The sequence below is a fragment of the Aphelocoma coerulescens genome, chromosome 18 (genome assembly GCF_041296385.1).
Source record: "Aphelocoma coerulescens isolate FSJ_1873_10779 chromosome 18, UR_Acoe_1.0, whole genome shotgun sequence".
Classification (NCBI taxonomy): domain Eukaryota; kingdom Metazoa; phylum Chordata; class Aves; order Passeriformes; family Corvidae; genus Aphelocoma; species Aphelocoma coerulescens.
The window spans coordinates 11,704,955-11,726,453 of NC_091031.1; the positions used below are offsets into that span (position 1 = coordinate 11,704,955).

Here is a 21,499-nt window from a genome sequence, read left to right on the forward strand (position 1 = left end):
AAGAAAGCCCCAAAGGCTGGAAGCTGGAGATGAAAGCCCAGGGAGGGATGGTTTGATGTTAATGAAAACAAAACCCAGCCCAAAGCCTCAGAACAACGTTTGAGGGCAGCTGCTGAAGGCTGAAAGCAAAGCAGCGCCTCGCAGCATTCAGGGATCGTGAGTCAGGGCCCCAAAACTCCTGAGGCTGCCATGAAAAGAGGGAGGCTGGGGAAAACCTAATTATTGAATTATTTTTTTAATTTACATTTGGGGTTTTTGATAAATCTCCTGAGTTCAAGGCTTCCCCTGCTAAGGCTGACTCAGGGCTGGGCTGCAGGGCCAAATCTGTGCATCCTGCTGTGGAATCCTGGAATATCACACGTATCCCATGCACAGACCTGTCTGTGGGAGCTGGAAATTTGGGGGACATCCTTGTGCTGGCCCCTGGGAAAGACCCCGAGGAGCGGCAGTGGGAACAGAGCGGTTTGAGGGTGTTCAATATGGCCAGGTGGCAGGGGGTGCTGGGGACAGCGGTGGCAGGCACAGATGTCCCGGTCCAAGGCAGGGTTTTCCAAAGGTTTGGCTCCCCTCTCACTGCACAAGTGGAGTGGAGTCCATGTGGATTTTATTCCAACCAGCAGCAAAAGGTGACCCCGACACCATCTGGGTTTGGGAATGTAAAGGGCTGGCTCCTCGCTGGAGCAAAGACTTAAAATGGGATTTTTTTTCCCCCCCTTTTTTTCAGTTTTTAATTTATTTGGCGGCAGCTTTGCCTCACTCCGGTTGCCAATTTCCTACCGGTTCAATATTGGAGATTTATGAGCCCTAATCCCGGCTGGCCTGGGTGTGCCCTGGTGCTGGGGGACCCCTCACTGCCCCGGCCCTCCCTCAGCACGTGGCTGCAGCCGGGATTGCTCCGCTCCGGGAATGGCATTTCTCCACCTTCCCGGGCACTGAAGGGGCTGTGAGCACCGGGCTTGGTGCTTCCCCCTGCCTTGGCTTTTTTTGGGGGATTCAGGTTTTTCATCCCCCCTCCCTCCCTCCTTTCAAGCTGCCTTTTGAAAACACGTTTTGCTTTTTTCCAGCAGCCCCTGCCAAGCTCCTCTCGACAAAGGGGGTGACTAAGAGAAAGCTCCACTGAAGGAAGGATTTTTTTACTTTTTTTTTCCAAGAAAGGGCAAAGTGAGCAGATGATCTCACCTTTCGGATGAGGATTCTGTTCCTCACCCCCATTCCCTCCCCAGTGCTGGGATGGGGACCCAGGGCCGGCATGGGAGCGATGCCTGGGACCACAGTGCTGGTACAAAAACGTCCCAGCATCATCTGGGCAGGATTGGGCCCTGCTGCAGCACAGGGAGCTCAGAATCGGGGCAAAAGGGAGATGTAAAAACTCCAGATTTCCTTTACCACAGTTGCACCCCACTGAGAATGGAAAAAGCCCCAAAATCGGGCTGAAAATGTGTCACCTGAGGGAGTAAAGGATTTTCTTCATCACCTGGATGAGCATCATCTGCTCTCATCAAATAATCCCCTCTCCTTTTGGGAATCTCTGCCCTCCGTGGGTTCAGCAGAGATCCCTCCTGCTTCCCCGGGATTTCACTGCCCCCACCCCAGCAAACCCCTCCTCTCTCCCTGCTTTTCTGGGAGCTGAGTGACCCTGCGCTCCCCCACGCAGCCAAAATAAACCCAGAAGAAGCTCTTCTGCCTCTGTTCCTGCCTCCCCCCTCCCTGAATCTCCCAGCCTGCCCTCCCCGCGTCCTGTTTCACTCCAAATATTTGCACCCAAACCCATCTCGCGGGAAAAAGCCCAAATTAAAATAAAAAGAAAAAAAAACACAAACCCGACAAAAACAAACAGATACGAAAAATAAATAAGGGAAAATATCCCCTTTGAAAGGCTGAATGAAGCGGGGAGCTAAAAGGCCCCATTGAGGAGCGCGGGGCGGATGATAGCTCCCGATTGAGCCTGCGGGAGAAGGAACTCTGTTCAAGCTAATTAGGGCCTTTTAGGACATTCAGCCCAGCGATGCCAGCAGAACGGTGAGGAAAAGAGCCTCCTAATTGGCTTCCTGCTGGGGTGTCAGTCCCAAAGTCTTTATTATCCCTCCCTGCACCTTTTCAACCCTTTCTTCCCTCCCTGGCCCTGGTGAAAGCCTGGGCTGCCCCGGCACCGCTCACCCTGCTGCCTCACCGCCATGGTTTGTCCTCCAAAAAGCAAATTTGCCGTGGTTGTGGGGCTGGTTGGGGCTGTGGGGGACCCTTCATGGCCAGGAGGGTCGGGTGGGAGCGCCCCAGTTCCAGCACTGGGACAGTCTGAACCCCTCACCTGAGCCAGCCCCAGCAAGCGGCTCTGGCTCGCTCGTGAAGCCGCAGGGGTGATGCTGAGTGAGAAAAGAGAAGGGAAAAGCTCCTTCAGCTCCCCTAATCACTGCTCCAGCGGCATCTCTTCCCTATTCATTGCTCCGGGGGTATCTCCTGCCTAAGACACCTCCTTGAGCCACCCACACTCCCCTTTGGAGAGCTCAGCCCTCGGGAGATTCTGGAGAAGCCAGGTGGGAAATGAAGGGATGCACATCCACGTGCGGGAAAAGTGCATCGTATCAGCCAGCAGAGAATCCGGCCACAGGAAAACCCCACGGCTTTATTACCTGGGCCCAGCCTCACTCCTGCCCTTAAAAACCCCATATACAACCTGAACAACCTCCAGCAGCTTCTCGGGTGCCATTAAACTCTTTTATCCAAGGGAAGCCATTCCTTGGACTTCCCAGCACCTGATGAACCTCCAGCAGCTCCTACAGGCATGGCCTTGCTGGACAGGGACCACGATCACGCCCCAGCTCACCCTTGCCAAGGATGCTCACTATCCATTTTGCCCCATGGATAATAAATGGGAATGCAAATAAAACCTTTGCCTCCAAGCCCTCCTCCTTCCCCTGGGCTCCCAGGGAGGTGCCAGAGCACAAAACCAATGTGGAGCATCCCTTGGCCGGCTCCCCCTGGGGTCACCCTGCCTTTGTCCCACATGAACCCACGTTAGAAACAACCCCAGGAGCAGAGAGGAGCTGAGGGAGTTCGGGATGCGCCTGCTCCGAGCCGCTGCTCTGAGGCAGAGCTGTGGAAGGATTCCCAGGGCCTTGAGTACCAGCAAGGATTCCAGAGTCTCCTGGCTTGTCCCAGGACTGCACCAGCCTCTGACGTCGCCTGGGAATGACAGGGGGATTGGATCCAGGTGACAGGGAACTGCTTGCTGCTCATCCCCACAAGCAAAGGGCAAGCTTTAAAAGCTGTGGCACATAACAGCACAGTGAGAGGAGAGGGGACGTGGTGTCATCCTAACCCAGAAGACACTGGGAAACACTTGGAAAAGATGAGTCTCCTGCAGATGCTGAGAAAACCCCCAAATCAGAGAGCCCACAGTGTGCTCATCCCAATTCCCCGAGGGACACACTGCTCCACCAAGCATCGCCGCCCCGGGCTGCCTCTCCAAACCTGGCAAAAACCATTCCCAAAATTGCTCAGATCCCAGCACGGGCTGTGGCTGGGACCCAGCCTGGGCTGGGTGGGCTTTGGGACGCCCCGAGGGGATGGATGCTCCTGCCCCGCATCCCTTTGGCACCGCTCCTCCCTCGGACGGGGGACACTCACCGTAGTCTTTCTTACAGTACTTCTTCATGTTGATCTTCAGCTTCCCCTTGGAGGCTTTGCAGTATGAGTCACAATCTGCACGCAGAGAGGGGGAGGGCAAGAAAACATTAACAAAACAAATTAGCCTTAAAATGAAGAAAGGGCTGGGGGGAAGGGGGGACGGCTCAAAGCTGCAGCCTGCCATGAATAAGCAGCGTGCCTGTGATATCCATCTGCCAGAGCCCGATTGGGTCGTCGGAGGGGGCATTGAGAAAGCCCTTCCTTTCTAAAGAAAGCTGCTCACAAAGGAGCCCATCCTCCCTCCCGCCCGCCTCCCCCGGCCCGGCTTCCCCGGGCCGCTCTGTCTTCCTGGGAGACCCCGGGGGCCTCCCTTATTGTGCCACCCAGAGCTTTTGAGAGCCACACAAATTCCCCCTGTTCTCCAGCTCCCAACTGGAGCCCGCCCGGAGCCCACAGAGGCCCCATTGTCACCCCTAACCCGGGCCGGTGTCAGCCTTTGGCATTCATTGCCGGCAGATTCGGGCTGGGGTCAGCCCGCCACAATGCGGGTCAGAGAGGAAATTAGCAGCCCATGAAGCATTAGCAAAGCCTTTTGGTGTCCACTCTACTGAAGTGTGCAAATAAAATACCCCAGTAGGAACATTTCATTTCTAATGGGCCCGCACCGCTGGGACACGCTGGCCGGGCCTGGGCCGAGCACGGCCGGCAGGAGCCTGGCACGGCCCCCTGGCACTGCCGCGGCCTGCAGCCCGCGGGGACGCGGAGCCCTGCCCCGGGAGCTGCTGCCCCTCCGCTGGGTGGGCAGTGCCCTCCGGCCACTGCGGGAACGTCCCCGTGGCACCGCGGCCAGGCCAGTGTGGCTGGAGAAGTGCCAGCCCCATGCCAGCTGCCAGGATGGGGCTGGGCTCGTGGATGTGCTGTCCGTGAACATCCACGGCTCCTCAGCACCCGCGGGTGCCAGAGGGAGGCCCCCAGCAGCACAGAATCCCCTAATTCAGGGGAAAGGGACACATCTGTCTGCAGTAGGAGGCCTTGGTACTGTGACAGCCCTTGGAGGCCTCCATCCCTCCCAGCATCATCCTTCCCCAGCTGCTGCTGGAGCACCGGTGTGGGACCTGCTGAAGTGCCCCAGAGGAGCCCCAGGGGGGTTGCTGGGAAGCTGGGAATGCTGCTGGCATCCCATGGCCAGCACACACCGGGTGCCAAGACCATGAGGAACCCCCTCAGCAGCAGCCCCTGTGAGCCATGTGTGCCCCAGCCCCTCTCAATGTGGCCATGCAGAGCCCCCATCTGAGCCCCATCCTCCTGCCCCATGGCTCCCTGCTGCTGCCACTCCTCAGGAGAGACCCTCAGGAATACAAGGCTTTGTGCTCTTCCAGCAAGACCCAGCCAGGGCCAAACCCAAACCCTGTGATTTCCTCCTGCAAGAGCCCCAGCTGAGATCTCTGCCCAGCTACAGCCCAGCCAAGGCCCCTCCAAACCCTGAAGACTCGGGGCTTCCAGCCACTGATGCCTCCCATTTGTTTTTCTCATCTAACATTTCTGAACATCAAGTAAAACTTGAAATGCACTGGGAAAGGAGTGGATATTCCATAAAAACTGTAGCTCAGTGGATGGAGATTCGCTAGCAAAGCCCCAGCCATGCCCACGTGGCAGGATGCCACCATGCAGTGGGACGTGGCTGCCTGGTGTCACTGAGCTCAGGGAGCAGAAACATTCCTGATCCAGTGCACTGTAAGATGTTCCTGGCCATAAACATTGAAGGAAAAGTCTCTAAGGGAACTGAATGTCTATGGAGTGACCTAAGAGCCCAGGGAAGCTTCTCCTGAGCTTTTTGGGGGAAGCAGGGAATGCCAAGGGACAGACAGGCCATCGGCTGCTCTGCCAGGCTGCTGGCACCGCTCTGCTCAGTCCAGGCTGCTGATGTCCTCAGGACACCAGTGTGGTTGTGATAAACCTGGTGATGGTTGTCCCTGGCACAGAAATCCTGGAGCTCTGTGGGTATCCACAGCCCCTGGGCAGCACAAGAGGTGACACAAGGACAGGTGGGCAGTGAACAGTGGAGCAGGGACAAGCTTGGAAGCTCTGGCTGCACATCCTTCCTGCCCTGGCCAAATCCAGGACACACTGGCCAGCAGCTGCCCCCAAGCACTGGGGTGGGCAGCAGCTCCCACCTGCACATTCATGGCTCAGCCCCACAAGGGATCTCCAGCAGCCAGGCTGGCAGAGCCCACCTGGAGCAGATCCTCCTGCAGCCCCACTGCTCTGGGATCCAGGCCAAGAAACAGCAATGAGAGACACCATTGCTCTGGAGCCCAGTCCAGAACCCTCACAAGAGCAACCCCAAGTCACCTCAGCAACCTCTCCCCTCAGAAACATCCCTGAGCACAGCCAGGCTCCCCATCCCTGCACCATGACAATTCCACTCTGCCTGAGATGACAGGAATCCATCCCGGGGCTCTCTGCCAGCCAGGGAGGCTGCGGGGTGACGGGACAGCACTCAGCTGCCCCCCACACCCTACAGGACAGCACCCCATGCCCACAGCACCCACGGCCTCTGTTTCTGCCAGGGTGACAACCTGGGGCTCAAGACACCCAGCTCCAGCCAGGGCTGACCCTGCTTTTCCTGAACACAGCCCTGTCCTGCCCTGTCCTTCTCTTCCTCGTTCCCCAGCCCCACGGGCTGTGCCAGAGCCTCAGCTGGTTTGAATGGAGCTGGCCTGGCCAGAGCCAGCTCGTGTAAATCACTGGGAATCACCAGCACTGGTTTCTGTGGGTGGGGGATTTTCTCCAGTTCATTTCCTTTGTCTCCCTCGTGGAGAGCTCTTCTGCCTCCTGTGTGACTTGGAGATCCTCTGGGGCCTCTTTGGGAGGGCAAATGGGGTTCCTCTGAGCCAAGCATTGAGCTCTGTGTGTGTGGGGTGGTGCTGTGGGGTTCCTCTGCCTTAGGGGCCGTGCACGGAGGGGATGCTGTGGGATGTTGTGTCAGTGCTGCCAGGGACGGACCCTGCTCTCCTCACCAAGGAACTCTTCAGCAGTCTGGGCTCTGGGGAAGCATTGCTGAGCTGCTGCTCCCAGCTGGAAAGTGATGGTGGAGCTGGGGAAGGGATGGGAGGAAGGATCAGCCAGTGGAAAGGGGGGGAGAGGATGGGTGTGGAGCTCAGTGACTCGCGGGCGTGCACAGGAGGCACAAATCTCACAGGATTTGTCCGCAAATGTTTATGTGACAAACCTCTGGAATCCCAAGACTTGTGCTGCCTGGCTGTGCCAGAGGCTCCTTGTCCTGCAGGTCCCTCTCACCCCTCTCCATGAGGCTGCAGAGGATCAGCCTGGGATGACCTGCCCATGGAAGGTGATGCCAGAGCCCAGCCAAAAACCAGGCTGAGAAGGAACAGAGCTGCCTGAAGGACACCCTTTGGCGTGGGGAGCAGCCTGGTACCTGCAGCGTGGGGGGTCAGTGTCCAGCAGGTCCTGCAGGAGCGACGAGGGGGGCACCAGGACGGGTTCAGCCCCAGCTCCCTGTCCCACTGTGCTGCCCCAGTGTCCCCTGCCCACGGCGTGCAGAGCAAGCCTTGGTCTCACCCTGCTGCTGTCCAGCCCTGCCCTCCTGGCCCTGGCAGGGCTCAGCTGCCCTCAACAGACCTGGGACCTCCCTGAGCCCCTCTCAACCCGTGTCCAACCCAGCCACCCTCCTGAAGCACCCAAACCCCCCTGGCCGCATCCCCACGGTGCAGGACAACCCCGTGGTAACATCCAAGCCCCCGGCTCTTTTCTCCCCGCCTTTGCTCAGCTGCACAAATATTCCAGTGCAAATCCCCATTTCAGAGCCGCAAGCCCAAAGCACACGCAGCCCTCGGTGCTTTTTTCCTGTCAGCTCTGCATCCCGAGCGGGGACATCCTGCTCCTCCCTGCTCTTCCCTGCGGCCGGCAGCCCCCGGGCTGGGGAAAGCACAACCTGCCCACGTCTCCCGGATAAACAGAGCGGGAGGGATCGGGAAGAGGCCGCTGGAGCTGCTTGTTCACAGAGGGAGCAGGTGGCGGGCGGCTGGTTCGTGTCGCTCGCAGCTCAGTAAAACGTGTCAGCACAGCCTTCAGCAGCTTTGCAGCTCAGCCCGTCCCCTTGATAGAAGTAATTCTCTGGCTGGGCAGAGACTTTTCACAGCTAAACACCTTCTTTGTTTTGCTTAATTTCTTCTTATTTATTTTTTTTTTTTAGAATGTTGAATTTTTTCTGTTTAAACATCTTCGGTTTGGGGGTTGTCTGGGGTTGCTGCGATGAGGCTGAGAGCTGCAGGGTGCTGAGTGCCATCCCACGATCTCTCTCTTCCCAGAGCGCTGATGCTCCCAGGGCTGGGCAGGAAGGAGGTGCTGGCAGCAGGGCTGGGGGTGCTGAGTGTTGTTGCAGGGAAGACCCTGCACCAGGCGCCTCTTGCTGTGCTTGCAGTTCCAAAATCAGCTTTGGGCCGCTGCGAAAGCCACATGTCGGGAACGGAAATTAAAGGCCCCTTGATTCTGACATGATAGAGCGATTAAAGCCACATTTCTTGGCCTGGGTACCTAACTGGAAATGCAGATATAAGGCTTAGATCCCCAAGGGGATTCAGATTTCTAATCCCAATTTATGCAGCTAAATTCCTATTGATTTCCCCCAGGTAGGGCCCTAAATGCCTTTGTGGGCTGCGATCCAAGGCGGAGGTGTTGTGGCTTAGGAGGGGAGCCCCAGCCCTGACAGTCTGACCTCAGCACTTGGGGGTGGAGGGCATTTTCCTGCCTTCCCTCCCAAGGGCTGTGCTCTCTGCGGGTGGGGGTCTGGGTGCCCCCATCTCCTGTTGTCACCGGGGAGGGGATGTGCAACCAGCCTGAGCCACCGAATGACGGTGCAGCTCCAAATATCAAATCCTAAATCTGTGATTCCTTCACCAGAGAGAGCAGGACGGAGAAAATGGGACTGGGGTCTGCCTGGGGTCCCAGACACGCCCAGAGTGGGTCAGTGCAGATCAGTGGGGCTGGTTTGATTTGCTCTAATGCAAGGGGAGGCTGGTGGTGAACAGCTTTCAGATTCCTGCCCCTTTCTCTCCCTCCCCAGTGTTACTGGTCACAAATCCTCCATGCATGAGCTGCCCCTCCTGATGGGAGTGAGCAGCAGTGACCGTGGGGGACACGGCAGCTTCCAGGTCCCCACTGGCTCTGGGTGAATCTCAGCTAAACTTCTCCACAGGCATCCCTAAACCTGCACGTTGCTGCAACTCCTGGCTTTCCAATGGCCCCTGCAGTGGGAGGGTCTGTCCCCACCCGAGGGATGGGGTTTGTATTTCAGTGTCCCCCACGAGTGCCCAGGGGGAGGAAGGTGCATTTTTGTGTATTTATTGAAGCTGGGTCTGAGTGATCCCTCCCTTCACCAGGAGCTGGGGAATCCCAGCTCTCGGCTGTGTCTGTGCCCAGACCCCCCTGCCATCAACCACAGCCCTGGGCTGCCTCCCTGAGCCCATCCAACAACCACAAAACTCTTCCAGGTGCTCCCAAGAGCTACTGCAGTCCTGTGGGATGTGCAGGACATCGTGTCCAGCTGCTCCACAGCTCTGCAGAGCTTTCTGCTGCCCCATGCCCATGGCACTGAGAGCTCCTCCAGGCTGCTCAGACTCTGGAAAGAAATTTCCAGCCCCTTTCACAGGCAGCAGCCCCACATCCTCAGCTTGTGGCTGGGGCCTGGAGGAAAAGCACATGGATCCAAACATTTCTGAAAACATCTCTGTGAGCTGTCCCAGAGCATCCCAAAGGCAGGTGGGAGCCACGTTCCCAGGTGACACGGGACAAATGAAATCCAGCACTGCCCAGCCCTGGGACTGGACAGGATCACCCTGTGCCAGGGTTGGCCTGCAGCACTTATGGCAGGGATGCCTTTGGCTTTCAGACCTCTGGAGATTTCCCTGATGACCGTGAACTCCTGGTTCACTTCCCACTGCACTGAAGCTGCCCCTTGCTTCCATCCCAAAGAATTATTTTACCATCTCCTCCATCAGTTCCAGGGGAGGACTGGTGGAGTCATTTGGAGAGCTCCAGCTCTGCTTGCTCCGAGCTTCTGGCTCTGGGCCTGTGCTAACCACACGTCCTGAGGGAGGGGATGCTCTGGAGTAGCCCTGTCCTTTTCCAGGGAGCGTGGATGGGATCATCCCCGTGGGACAAGAGCAAGGACAGCAGTGTCTGGCTCACAGAGCAGGCGCTGACTGTGAGGGTTCACTGCTGTAATTTAATTTGGGCTGGACTCCGCTGGGACTGTCTCAGAGCTGGCTGCTTTAACGTAAAGAAGCTTTAATAAAACAGCAAAGCTAAGGCAGAGAATCCTTCCCAGGTTATTCACTTGAGCGATGGGATCTCTTCTCCTGTGCTTTGCTGCACCCTTGTCCGGCCACTGAATGGAGCAGGGGTCTGTTACCACAAAACAGGGTCTGTTATCACTGATTGGGTCTGTTATCACTAACTGGCTCTTCTCCCCTCACCTGGCTGTGACCCAGCTGTCCTGAACGATGCCCTTTGCAATTATCATGTGCAAATTAGTGCCCTGCATCCCTGTCCAGCTGCAGGACAGCCGGTGTCCCCAGCAGGATGGCCTTGGCCGTCCCTCCAGCATGGCCAGGAGCTGGAATAGGGAGGCACATCCCTTCCAGGCCTTGGGATGAGCTAGGGCTGGGCTGCTCCAGCCATGCTTGTGTTACCTCCAGGATGGTCCCCAGGTCTGAAGCAGTCTCAGCCTGTGGACAGAGATTCCAGGGGTCTGGATCTGCCCCCTGAGAGTCTGTGCCAAGCCCTGGTGCACAGCAAGCCTCTGGCACCGGGTTGTATTTAACCAAGTGACTGTGGTCTGTCACCACAGCTGGGAGGAGCTGGCAGGGATTTGTCCCACGAGCTGAGGTGGGTCTGTGACCAGTCTGTCAAGGCCGAGGCACCTGCTGGGCCCCAGAGCATCTTCTGGTCCCCAAAGCGGGCTGAGGAGCCCTTGGCACCAGCACAGGAGTGCGGGGGGCACCGAGGCCAGCCCTGCCCTGTGCCAGGCACAGCCACCACGGCACTGAGCTGTGCCACTCCTCGGCGGGGCAGGAAAAGCGGGAGGAGTTATTTCCACTCTTTTTGGTTTGTTTGCTGTGGTGCTCTGCAGACCCAAACCTTCCCCGGGACCCCACTGGCAACGGACACACAAAATCTTCCTGCAAGACGCCTCGGCTCCTTGGGAGCACCTGGCAGGAGCATCCCGAGCCCTGCCTGCAGCGGATCCTCACAGTCGGCGTGTCCCAAAGATGCCCGGCTGCTCCGTGCCACCCCGGGAACTTGCTGCCCGTCTGCGGGAGAAGATTCCCGGAGCTCCCGGCCAGGCCGCCGAGGGAGAGCCGGGAGCGCGGATCCCAGCGGATAACGGCCATTAACCTCTCCCTTGGAACAAGAAGGTGCAAATGAGCCCACAGCAGCCTCCTTTCTTCTGGCTGAGCAAGATTGATTGAAAAACAAATTGGCGCAAATAAAGCATGTAATTAGATTAAAGCCTCTCGCCTGGAGCGGCTGGAAAGCGGCAGCGAGCGATTCCCGGGAGCCCGAAGCCCCTTCCCACCTCCGCAGCCCCAGCGGGGCCTGGGGGCCACCGGCCCCAGTGCTGCAGCAGGACCCCGGCACCTCCAGGATGTGCCCAGGCTGTCCCCACCTCATCACGGGAGTGTCCCTGGCAGGCCCCTCGTGCTCGGCCACTCCGGTCCCGGCTGTGGCCCAGCAGCATCCCGGCAGCTGGGTCCGGCACGGCTTGGGTGCCTTTGGTCCATCCCTGGGAGCTCTGGTCATGGTCAGAGGGGACCCATCCCAGACACCACCCCAGCCCCGCTGCAGCTCAGGGGGAGTTCGCTCCCTGCCTTGGAGCCGCCGGGGGCCAGTTTGGGGATGGGGATGAACGGCCTGAGGGATTTTTGGTGTTTTGGGACAGGGGTGCCCAGAGCAGCTGTGGCCTCACAGCAGCATCCCAATTTTCCCGAATGTAAAGGGAGCAGGAGGCAGCGGCTGTGGCTGCTGGTGGCACAGTGGGGACAGTCCAGCTGTGCTGGACACCCACTGGAAACCCTGCACTGGAAACCCTGCACTGGAAACCCTGCACTGGAAAACAAACCCTGCACTGGAAAACACCTCACTGCACTGGAAACCCTGCACTGGAAAACTCCACACCAAAACGGAGTTTTACGGCTCATCCACCCCACCTCTGCCCCCTCCTCAGCCCCCTCCCCGGAGCAGCCAGGGCTGGCTGCACGTTTCCTACCCTTTCCCACAGGATTTATCGCAGTGATGAGCCCCAGGACACGCTGGGGACATGGGGTGCAGATCCAGGAGTGCCCTGCCAAGCGCCACTGCCAACACCATGAAATACATTCCTAGGAAAACATCTGTCCTCGGGAGCCAAGCACCCCATAAATTCCTGCCTGACAGCAGCTCCCAGCCGAGCAGGAAAATCACAGTTTTCTGTTTGGGGGGAAATGCAGAAACAGGGAGCTGATGCTGGAGACAAAAGCTTGGTGTCACCAAGGGGAATCAGCGTCTGGAAATGTCCCAGGATGGGGAGAGGGAGCTCGTCAGTCCTGGCTCTGAAGCTCGAGGGTTGGCTGTGGTGGGATGTGGGGATGAAGGGCTGCAGGAATGGAGAGATATGGGGATGAAAGAATAAGGGGATGGAAGAATGGAGGGAATCAGGTGCAGGGATGTGGGGTTGGAGGAATGCAGGGATTTGGGGGCAGAGGCATGCAGGGATGGAGGAATGAATGGATGTGGAGCTGCAGGAAGCCCTGCACTGGGATGATAAGAGCACGGTGCAGTTGTGCATAAAGCTTATCTACATCTCAGCAGTTTTGGGGGGGTTGTTTGAGGTTTTTTCCCCAGACTTTCTGAGCTATTTTGAAGGGACCAGGAGCTCCCTCACTGGAAGCCCCTTTCCCCTATTGTGCTCCCAGCCATTCACTGGAGATCACCATGAGAAACCTTTCAGAGGGAGCTGGATGCTGCTGATCAATCAGTCAATCAATCATGCAGTCAATCCATCACCTCACTTACAGCTGAGACAAGCCAGAGAATGCCCAGGCAGGGCTGAATGAATTCCTCCTTTGGATGGGTACAAAGCTGGAGACCCCCAGGCTGAGCCCAGATGTACCCCAGGGTGAATGAAATGACAATTTCCCCTCCCAACTGCACTGCAGGGAGCTGGGCAGTGCTTTGTTCCCAGGCTCTGGGATGCTCCTGGCTCTCCACAGGGCTGACACTTCCTCAGAGCCAGGAGCTCCGGCTTTTCTCCCTACCAGTGCAAAGTCTCCCCATCCCTGGATTTGGGAGCATCCTCACCAAGAACAGCCGGCTGTGCCCCAGCCTGGCAGCTCCCCCAGGCAGGAGCCCTTCGGGGAGGAGGCTGAGCCCTGTTCCCAGCTCCAGCACTGCTGATCCCATGCACACACTCCTGTTCAGGGAATATCAGTGCTGGGAGATGGCTCGGACCGGTCCCTGCTTCAGATCCAAAGGAAAGCTCGGGCTGCCTCCTGTGCCCCTGTCCCCACGCTGTCATTTCCAAGCAAGCCTGGCACCCAGATGTTGTGGAGGCAGCTGGCGGCTCACAGGGGTGACTCCTTGTTTCCAGCTGCTGCAGCTCATGAGAAGGAGCTGTGGGATATTTAATCCTTTCCTACTGTCACTTTTCCCTTGGAGCTGCTGCTGCAGTGTTTGTGTGGCTGGAGCTGGGGACAGTTGAGCTGCTCAGCCAAAAAGGCCACGTTGCCATGGGGATGCCCAGGTACAGGAGGGCTGGAGGCTGGAAATGAGGTGTCTCTCAGCTGTCCAAGCCCTCGACCTGCAGTGGGAGAGGGGATTTCCATGTTCCCCCTGTGCTTTGTGAGGTTTCCCTGGGCTGGTGCAGGTGCTGGGGGCAGCACACCTGAGGGACCTCTTTTCCCTCCTTGTCTATCCATGGGAATGGCCTGGGAGCCGCCCCCTGCAATCTGCATTTTGCCCTTCTGCTGAGGGCAGAGGAGTCTGTTCCTGCTGCTCACCCTGGGATTGTCCCAGGAGAGACAGAATTTACCTGGGAGCAGAGGGTGGCTCTGCCTGACCTCAATATAGGCATGGGCAGGCAAAAATCAAAGCTGTTGACATCCACACAAAGGAAAACCAACCCTTTTATAGGGCAGGAATACTCTGGCTACCTGCAAATGATGCTGAAACAGCAGTTCCAGCTCGTCAGGGTCAGTGTTCCTCATTCCTGGTTCTTGGGGCAGGATTCAGGCTAGAATTTGGATTCCACGTACGCCCATCTCTGCACTGGGTCTTCTGCCCCCTGGGAAAGCTGCAACCAGCAGCCAAGGCTGCTCTGGGTCTGTGCACCCTGGGGTCCCTCAGAGCTGGCTTTTCCCTTTCCTGCATTTACATCCAGCCTCTTCCTCACCAGCCAGGAACAAAAGGGCCCAAAATGACGTTTGGAAGGGCCAGATCTGGTTTTGAAACTGCAGAGGTTGATTTCCAGGGGAAAAGCATGGGGAGCTGCATCAATCCAATCACCTGGTTTTATTTAAGCCCACTGGCTGAAATCATCCACCTCCAATAATCATTCCTGAGAAAATCTGGATTTGATTCAGATAAGACAAGGACTGACTGGCAGGTTTGTAAACCTTCACCCCCCACTGCTATTTTTGTTTGCCCTTTCACTGTGGTCTCTTCTGTCTGAGAGGGACCAAAAAAGGACCAGAAAAGCTCCTCATGCCTGGCAGCAAAAAGGAGCAGCAGCCCCTCCTCATCCTCCAATCTCCCGGCATGGGAGAGCATGGATGCATTTCATCTAAACAATCCAGTTTTGGACTGTTTTCCCAAACTGATTGGGACCCCTGAGAGTTCAGCAGAGCCAGGCAGGACCCCCCACGCCAGAGCTGATGTTGTCCCACCCCTCCTTCCAAGGCCAGCTCTGGCCCCTGCTCCTCTGCAGTGGCTCAGGTTGGGCTGATGCTCCCTCAGCTCTTGGCTGCTTTCTGTCCCACGTGGCCACGAGCACAGGACATGGCTCAGGGTTCAATCCAAGGTGACATCCATCACTTTTAGTACAAACTCCTTAATTTATGAACCCTCCTGCACTGCTGAGACAAAAGTAAACAGCTTTTACACCTTCACAGATGGGGCTCAAACACCCCGGGAACCTCCAGGCAGCAGGACAGGACAGTCAGCCTTTCCTGGGACCCTTTGGCTCCTGCTGTCATCCCCTGGTCAGAGCTATCCGACACGAGGGAACTGGGAACAGGGGAGTCCCTCGGTGACATGGGATGCAGGTGTGGTTTCACTTGGATACAACACTGGGTAACCCCCCTGTGCTCCCAGATCCAGCAGGAAAACCTCCTGCACCTTCCCTGCTCTCCCAGGTGCTCCAAGGAACACCAAACTCTCAGGATGCTGCACACATGTTTCCAACACATTTGGCCATAAAAGGAAACTGCTTGTCCCGGCACAAACAACAGGATTTATGCATTTAATGCAATTTATCTCGAGGGAGATGATTGCTGAAGAGACGTTTCACCGAGATGCTCCAAAAGAGCAGAACGTACCTGCGGGCTCCTCGGCGCTGCTGGCGGCCGTGGTGGGAGGAGCAGCCGGGATCTCTGCAGGGCAGCCAGGGGCACACGGGAACAGAGAGGAGAGAAAAGGAGGAGTTATTCCAAACCCCAAAGAGCCTGGTCCCTGCAGGTTCCCTTCCCCACCATGTCCCCCAGCAAGAGCCCCCAAACCAGTGCACCGGGAACTGGGCAACCAGGCATCCCCCGAGGGTGTTGCAAAGAGGGTTTTTAACAAAAAAACTTCGGCTCGTGGCTGCGTGCTGCACTGTGCCCAGTCCCTGCGGGCTGCTGTCCCTCCCTGTCCCTGGGGTGTCCCCTCCAGCTGCTGTCTCCCCCACGTCTGAGGCAGTGCTGGCACTCCCCTGGTGTGAGGCAGGGTGCAGGTACCACACTGCAGCTCTGCTGGGGTGCCAGGGGTGCCTCCCGCATTTAAAGGAAACACAAACACATCTGGTGCCAATTCCCTGGTTCCTGGCTCTGATTTGGGGCCAGCTTTGCAGAGCTGAAACCACATCATGCTCTGGATGTTCATTCCCAAGCCTGGCTGTGTTTGGTGAAAGGATGGACTGCGGATGGGGGCAGTTGTACGGTCCCAGCCTTGCAGGATGCTCTCCTTCCCCAGCTCCCACCATGGACGTCCTTCCTGCATTTGGGGCACGGTGCTGCCATTTCTGTGCGTTGCTGGGAATCCTGGTGGGGGAACACCCCACAGTCCAGCTTCGAAGTGGAATTTAGGCATGAGCTGGGAGTGGGCATCTGCCTCTTTCTGCTTGTGCTCTTGGGAAGATGCATGGCCACAGAGGCAGGGTTTGCACTCATAGGGGTGCAGCCCAGTCAGCATCGGGTGGTTTTTGGGTCACTCACCTTCATGCACAAGACACGGTGCATGGCCAGGCAGCACTGAGAGCCAGCCCAGCCATCCCAGAGCCAGGGCTGGGGGTGCTCGTGCCTGGCCTGACACAGACCCCATGGGGGTCTTGCTCCTTCCCCCAAGGTGTTCTTTCCATGCCTACAAGTCTCTGGGAACAGGGAATTACAAGCCGTGGTAAATCAGAGAGCGGCTGTGCCCAGCCCCAAAGCCTGGATGGGCCATGTTGAAATCCTGGGTCTGTCTTTATTTAGTGCCAGGAATCCCGAGGGAGCTGATGCAAGGAACAATTTGCTCTCTGATTTCCCCGGGCCCTGAGGAATGAATAATGATAAACCTTTGTGCACACTTGCTGCAGAGCAGACTGGAGCCACAGCTGGACATCTTGGGGACAACAAGCATCTGCTTTGGGCTCTTGCTGTCCCATTGCGACACGGGGAAGAATGGATCTCAAGTGACCCCAAACCACCCTGGAATGTGTTTCCTTCAGCAGGAGAAGGTGGAGAAAGGGTCTCTGCCCCAGAATTTGGCAATGGCCATGCTGAGAGGGAGAACGGTGTGGGAGCAGAACGTGGGTCCCCAATAAAAGCCTTATTCTTCCAACCTTCACTTTTCTTGGGCCTTTTTCTCCTTTTGGCAGCAGGGGATCACCCTCTAGGGGAGCAGTTCCTCCATCCCATCCCATCCCATCCCATCCCATCCCATCCCATCCCATCCCATCCCATCCCATCCCATCCCATCCCATCCCATCCCATCCCATCCCATCCCCACTAATGTTGATGCTTTGTTTTGTTAGGGCAGGTGGAGATTTCCCACAAGGTGCATGAGCCACTGAAACATCCAACAGCAGCAAATCCAGCAGGCAGCAGGAAAGCTTTCCTTTTCTTCTGCAGCATCCTTGGGAAGGAGCCAGCAGAGAGGGGCACAGGGCTAAAACCCAACTTCCCAGGCAGTGAGAGCTCAGCAGGGGCTGGGGGGGCTCCTGGTGTTTGCAGAGCAGGTGCTGCAGTGGAGGCACTCTGGGAGCTGTACTGGTGCTTCTGCTGTTGTTTCAAGAGCAGAGGGTGAGAGCAAGCCTTGGGAAGGAAAATGGAAAAGCAAACCCAAGGAAGCCGGTGGTAAAACCACCCCTGCTTCTGGGAGGGTGGTGTGGGTGCAAGAGCCCCTTCAGCAACCCAGGTGTGATGGCAGCTCCATCAAATGAGCAGCTCCTCTGATCTGAGCTCTGTGCCAGTGCAGCACAGCCTGATTTTGGAGAGAAAAACCTGTTGGAACGATCTGCCTTAACACCCAGACCTGACTTGGCACCCCTAAATAAACGTGCTCTTGGGGCACCTTTGTTCCATGGAGCAAAACAAAATTCCCAGTGAACTGGGCTGTAGATGCACTCACAGAACCCGCCCAAGAAGGCAGGTGAGCTGCTGGAAGCTGCTGCTGGATTTGGGACCACGTTTGGGCAGTGTGGAGGGCAGGGATCCCCAGGCAGCTCTGACCCCGAGCACCGGTGGGGTTCAGCAGCCCCCAGCCTGAGCAGCGGCTCTGGCAGGTTTTCAAGGGTCAAAATCTCTACTCTGCAGCCACGGAAAGAAGATCCACCTACTTATGCAGGGGGCAATGGGTGAGCGGCTCTGCTGGTAGCCCTTGGCACAGCGGTTGCAGGTGATGCCGGTGACGCCGTCCTTGCAGGGACACTGGCCCGTGGTTTGGTTGCAGGTCTGGCCGGCGGCACCCACGGGGTGACAATCGCACTCTGCGGGGGGAACACACGACAGCAGGGTCAGGGGAGGGCACAGCGGGGGCAGGAGGCGATGTGGCATCGGCGGGGAGTGGGAGCTGCGGGAGCTCCCCCGGCACGGCTCCACTTCTCTGCCGCTGGCAGCTCCGGCAAACCTCCGCGACTGAGCTGAAACAGAGCTGGCATTTGGCACAGGGCGTGGGGGCAGCGCTTGGGCACGGGGGCAGCCCTGGAGAGGGGGTGGCCCTGTCACAGCCCCGCCGCGGAGATGGAAGTGCAGCCAGGATGTCCGAGCCCGGGAGGCAGCGTGGGGATGGGTCCCACGGACACTCCTCACCCCATGGGTGCTGAGATCAGGAGTCTGCAGGATTTAAAGGGAGGGGAGCAGCACCCGCTGTCGCCGCCCAGCAGCCCCAAACTGCCCGGGGCTCCCGGGAGCAGCGGTGGGGCTGGTACAGAGGTACAAACCCGGCAGGGCTCCATCTCCCCTCAGCACACCGAGCTCAGGCAGGCAGCAATCGCTTGCGGGGAGCTTGGGAATTCATTTCACGTGCACTCGGAGAAAAATCAAACCAGTCCTTTCAGAGCTCTCGCTCGAGCCCTTCCCGCTGAGCAGCATCCCTGGCAGCTGGCACTGCGGGCACAGGAAGGAAATGCCCTTGTGGGATGCAGGCAGGCTGGAGGACCTGCTGTTCCCGGCCAGATGGATGGAGCCTTGACGGCAGAGCCGGGCAGATGTGAAGGGTTTGGCAGGGGATGTAAATACTGCACTTGAAAACATTCACCATCTCATTTCCCACAGTGCGACTTCACTGGCGCAGCTGTTCGGGGTAAAAAAATTTTAAAAAAAAGGCAAAAAAGAAGAAAAGCCAAAAAAAAAAAAAAAAAAAAAGAGAGAGAAAAAAGAAAAAAAGAAAAAAGCATCAGGGCTTGTTATCATCACTGCTCCAAAAGGATTACGGCCTCACACATTTGTTAACAGCCCTGATTTCTAAGAGCTGCAAGCGCCGTGCCAGACTGTGGTCTGCCCCTGCTGAGCGGTGGCAGCGAGAGGCAGGCAAGCAGGAAAGCTTTCCTTTTCTTCTGCAGCATCCTCGGGACGGAGCCAGGCAAATCCCTCCCTGGGGAGCACTGATCCCCTCTCCTCCTGCCCCTCAGGGGAGCTGCCTGCCAGGAAGAGGGGCTGGGGGAAACCTGTCCCACTGCCTGGAGGGGGCTGGGCTGGGGGTCAGGGCCAGGGCGGGTGTCCCCATGGGCACCAGTGGCTTCAATCCCCCCAAGCCCCCCAAACTGGGCACATCACTCCCATGAGGACTTTTCCTGGACCCTGCAATGCTGCTTTGTTTGTTCTTCATCCCCCTGGCTCTGAGACACCCTAAATCTGCCTCATTTGGGGGCAGCAGATCACATCCCACATTGATTTTGCGTTTCCAAGTTTTGGTGTTTGGCTGGAGGTTCCCTCCAAGCCACCCTAGCACGATCCTGCTCCCTGCACCAGCAGCGCTCAGTCTGACCCTTACTGGGCAGCAGCTCCCAGGCTGATCCCTTCCCAGCAGGGTTGGGATCAGCCTGGAGCACCCCTGCTCTGGGATTGTCCAACTTCTCCCTGCACGGGACACCCCAGAGCTCCAGCAAACTGCCACCAGCCCTGACCCCACCAGAGCTGGGTGGGAAGAGAATGAGCCTTGCCAAAACACGAAGATTTTTCACATGAGGGGGAAAAAGACCCTCAAGAAACCAAGAAAGCTTTTTTTCCTTTTCTCCTCTTTTCCTAACACTTCTGATTCGGGGTTCTCGATTAAAAGTCCTGCTCTTCCCCCTACCCCGAGCTGCCCCTGGGAAATGGCTGCTTGCAAACCTGCCCACAGCAGAAATCTGCGTTTCTAAAGCTAATTTAGACCGGAAAGGTTTTAACGTGAAATCAGCGTGGCTGGTGATGAGCAGAGGGGTGTTTAAGTGGGAAAACCTTCACACTGCAGTCCCAAGGGATGGCTCAGGTAGTGCTGGGGGAGAGAAAATAAAACCACATTAAACGAAAGCCTGAAGGAGGAACAGGAGAGAAACGAGTTAAAGAAGAGCAGAGAGGCAGGAGTTAATAGAAAAATAAGCAAATCAGGGAAAGGTTACCCAAGAAGAGGCAAAGGGCAGGAGGATGGGGACGAACACGCCTCATGTTTCAGGCGTCCCCTCCGGGGCTGCTCCCAGGCATCGCCTGCAGGGCCCATCCTGGGAGGAATCCTCCCCCATTTCAGTGGGACCGCTCTGGCGAGAGAGGGAAAAGAGGGGGAAAAAAGCCTTGGTGATGAGTAAGATTTCCAGAGTCAGGCTCCTGGAGGCCGGGCTGAGAGCACAGAGCGCTCTTTGGACAGCACAGAAATAAATAAATCGCGATGCTGCCGCTTCCTTCCCCCATGAGGTAACGGCTCGGCCAGAGCTGCCGGGGTTATTTTTACAGCCCTGTTTGTCTGGGGTTGTCTCCTCTGTCACGAAGCCGGCTCCTGTGGGGCTCTCACGTCCCCATGTGTGATGTTCCCGAGGTCGCAGGGGGCACGAGTGACAGAGGGTCTGGGACTCAGCCGCCCGTGGGCCAGCATTTCCCCAGGATGAGCTCCCGGCCGATCTCTGCCAGCTCGCTCTGCCGCTCCGTGGGGAAAACCCTGTCGGGATGCAGGGACGGGCTCTGTGTCACCGGTGCCCAGCGTCCCTCCGGGGCCCCGCGGGCAGCGCAGCTCCTTCCGTGCCCGAGCCCGTTGTGCCGTGTCTGTCTGCCCCAAACTCCGGGAATCAGCAGCGGCTCAGCGCTCCCGGCGCAGGGAGGCAGGAGGTGCTCTCGGCAGTGTCTGCAGATGTGGATTTGCTGTCCCTGTCCTCGAGAAACTGAACCAGCGCCAGCAATTAGGAGCAATTAAAGGTAATTTACAGCTCCCCGGCCAGTGCAAACACTTGCAGCCAGCAATTACGGGCTCTTCTCCTTCCCCAGCCATGGAGGGCCGGGCTGCTGGTGCTTGATGCTGATTTTTCCAATCCAGTTCAAATTCCTTTGGGTTGTAACCCCAAATGGAGGGAAGCGTGCACCAGCATCTCAGCGAGGGGGTGATTGGTGCAAACGCCCCTTTGGCATCGCTGCCTTCCGATGGGCGCCTTGGGACTCACAGAACGGGTTTGCATTCCTGAACTTCCCTGGCTTTCATTCCTGAACTTCCCTGCGTGCAAGGATTTGTGGATTTGGTTCATCACCCACCGGGGCGCGGAAATTCAGCAGTGCCCTGCACTGAGCAGAGCCCTCGAGGCATCAGAGCTGAGGGAACCTCTCTGATCAGGAAGGGAGGGTGTCCGGGGCATCCCTGGAGATGATCAGTGGGATAACACGTGGTTTTCCCTCATGCCTTGCTCGAAAGGATCCCACCACAGAGGGTAGAGTGGGATGGGAGAGAAGCAAGCAGGGATGCTGCTGGAGCAAGAAAAAGGGGTGTCTGCAGTCTGTCAGCCCACAGAGCATCAGGAGGAAGGGGAATAACTCCCAGAATTTCGTTTTTTCAGAAAATCTTTGAGAAAAACTTATGCTGAGTGTCTGTGGCAGAAATGACCAGGAATTCCTAGTGAAAAATGAAGTTATTTTTTAGTTGAAAACATGGCTGTGGAGGAGAAAGCAAGGAGTAAGAATGTGTG

General features: G+C 57.3%; 1 protein-coding gene across 1 annotated transcript in view; it reads right to left on the minus strand.

Moving 5' to 3' along the window:
- The window catches only part of NTN1 (netrin 1), an 84,859-nt gene that overhangs the window by 3,011 nt on the left and 60,349 nt on the right, over positions 1–21,499 (minus strand). The window contains exons 3-5 of the mRNA XM_069032765.1: positions 17,696–17,845; positions 15,219–15,272; positions 3,625–3,699 (exon numbers count right to left, since the gene is read on the minus strand). Coding sequence (XP_068888866.1) covers positions 3,625–3,699; positions 15,219–15,272; positions 17,696–17,845 — 279 coding nt within the window. The remainder of the gene's footprint in view (positions 1–3,624; positions 3,700–15,218; positions 15,273–17,695; positions 17,846–21,499) is intronic.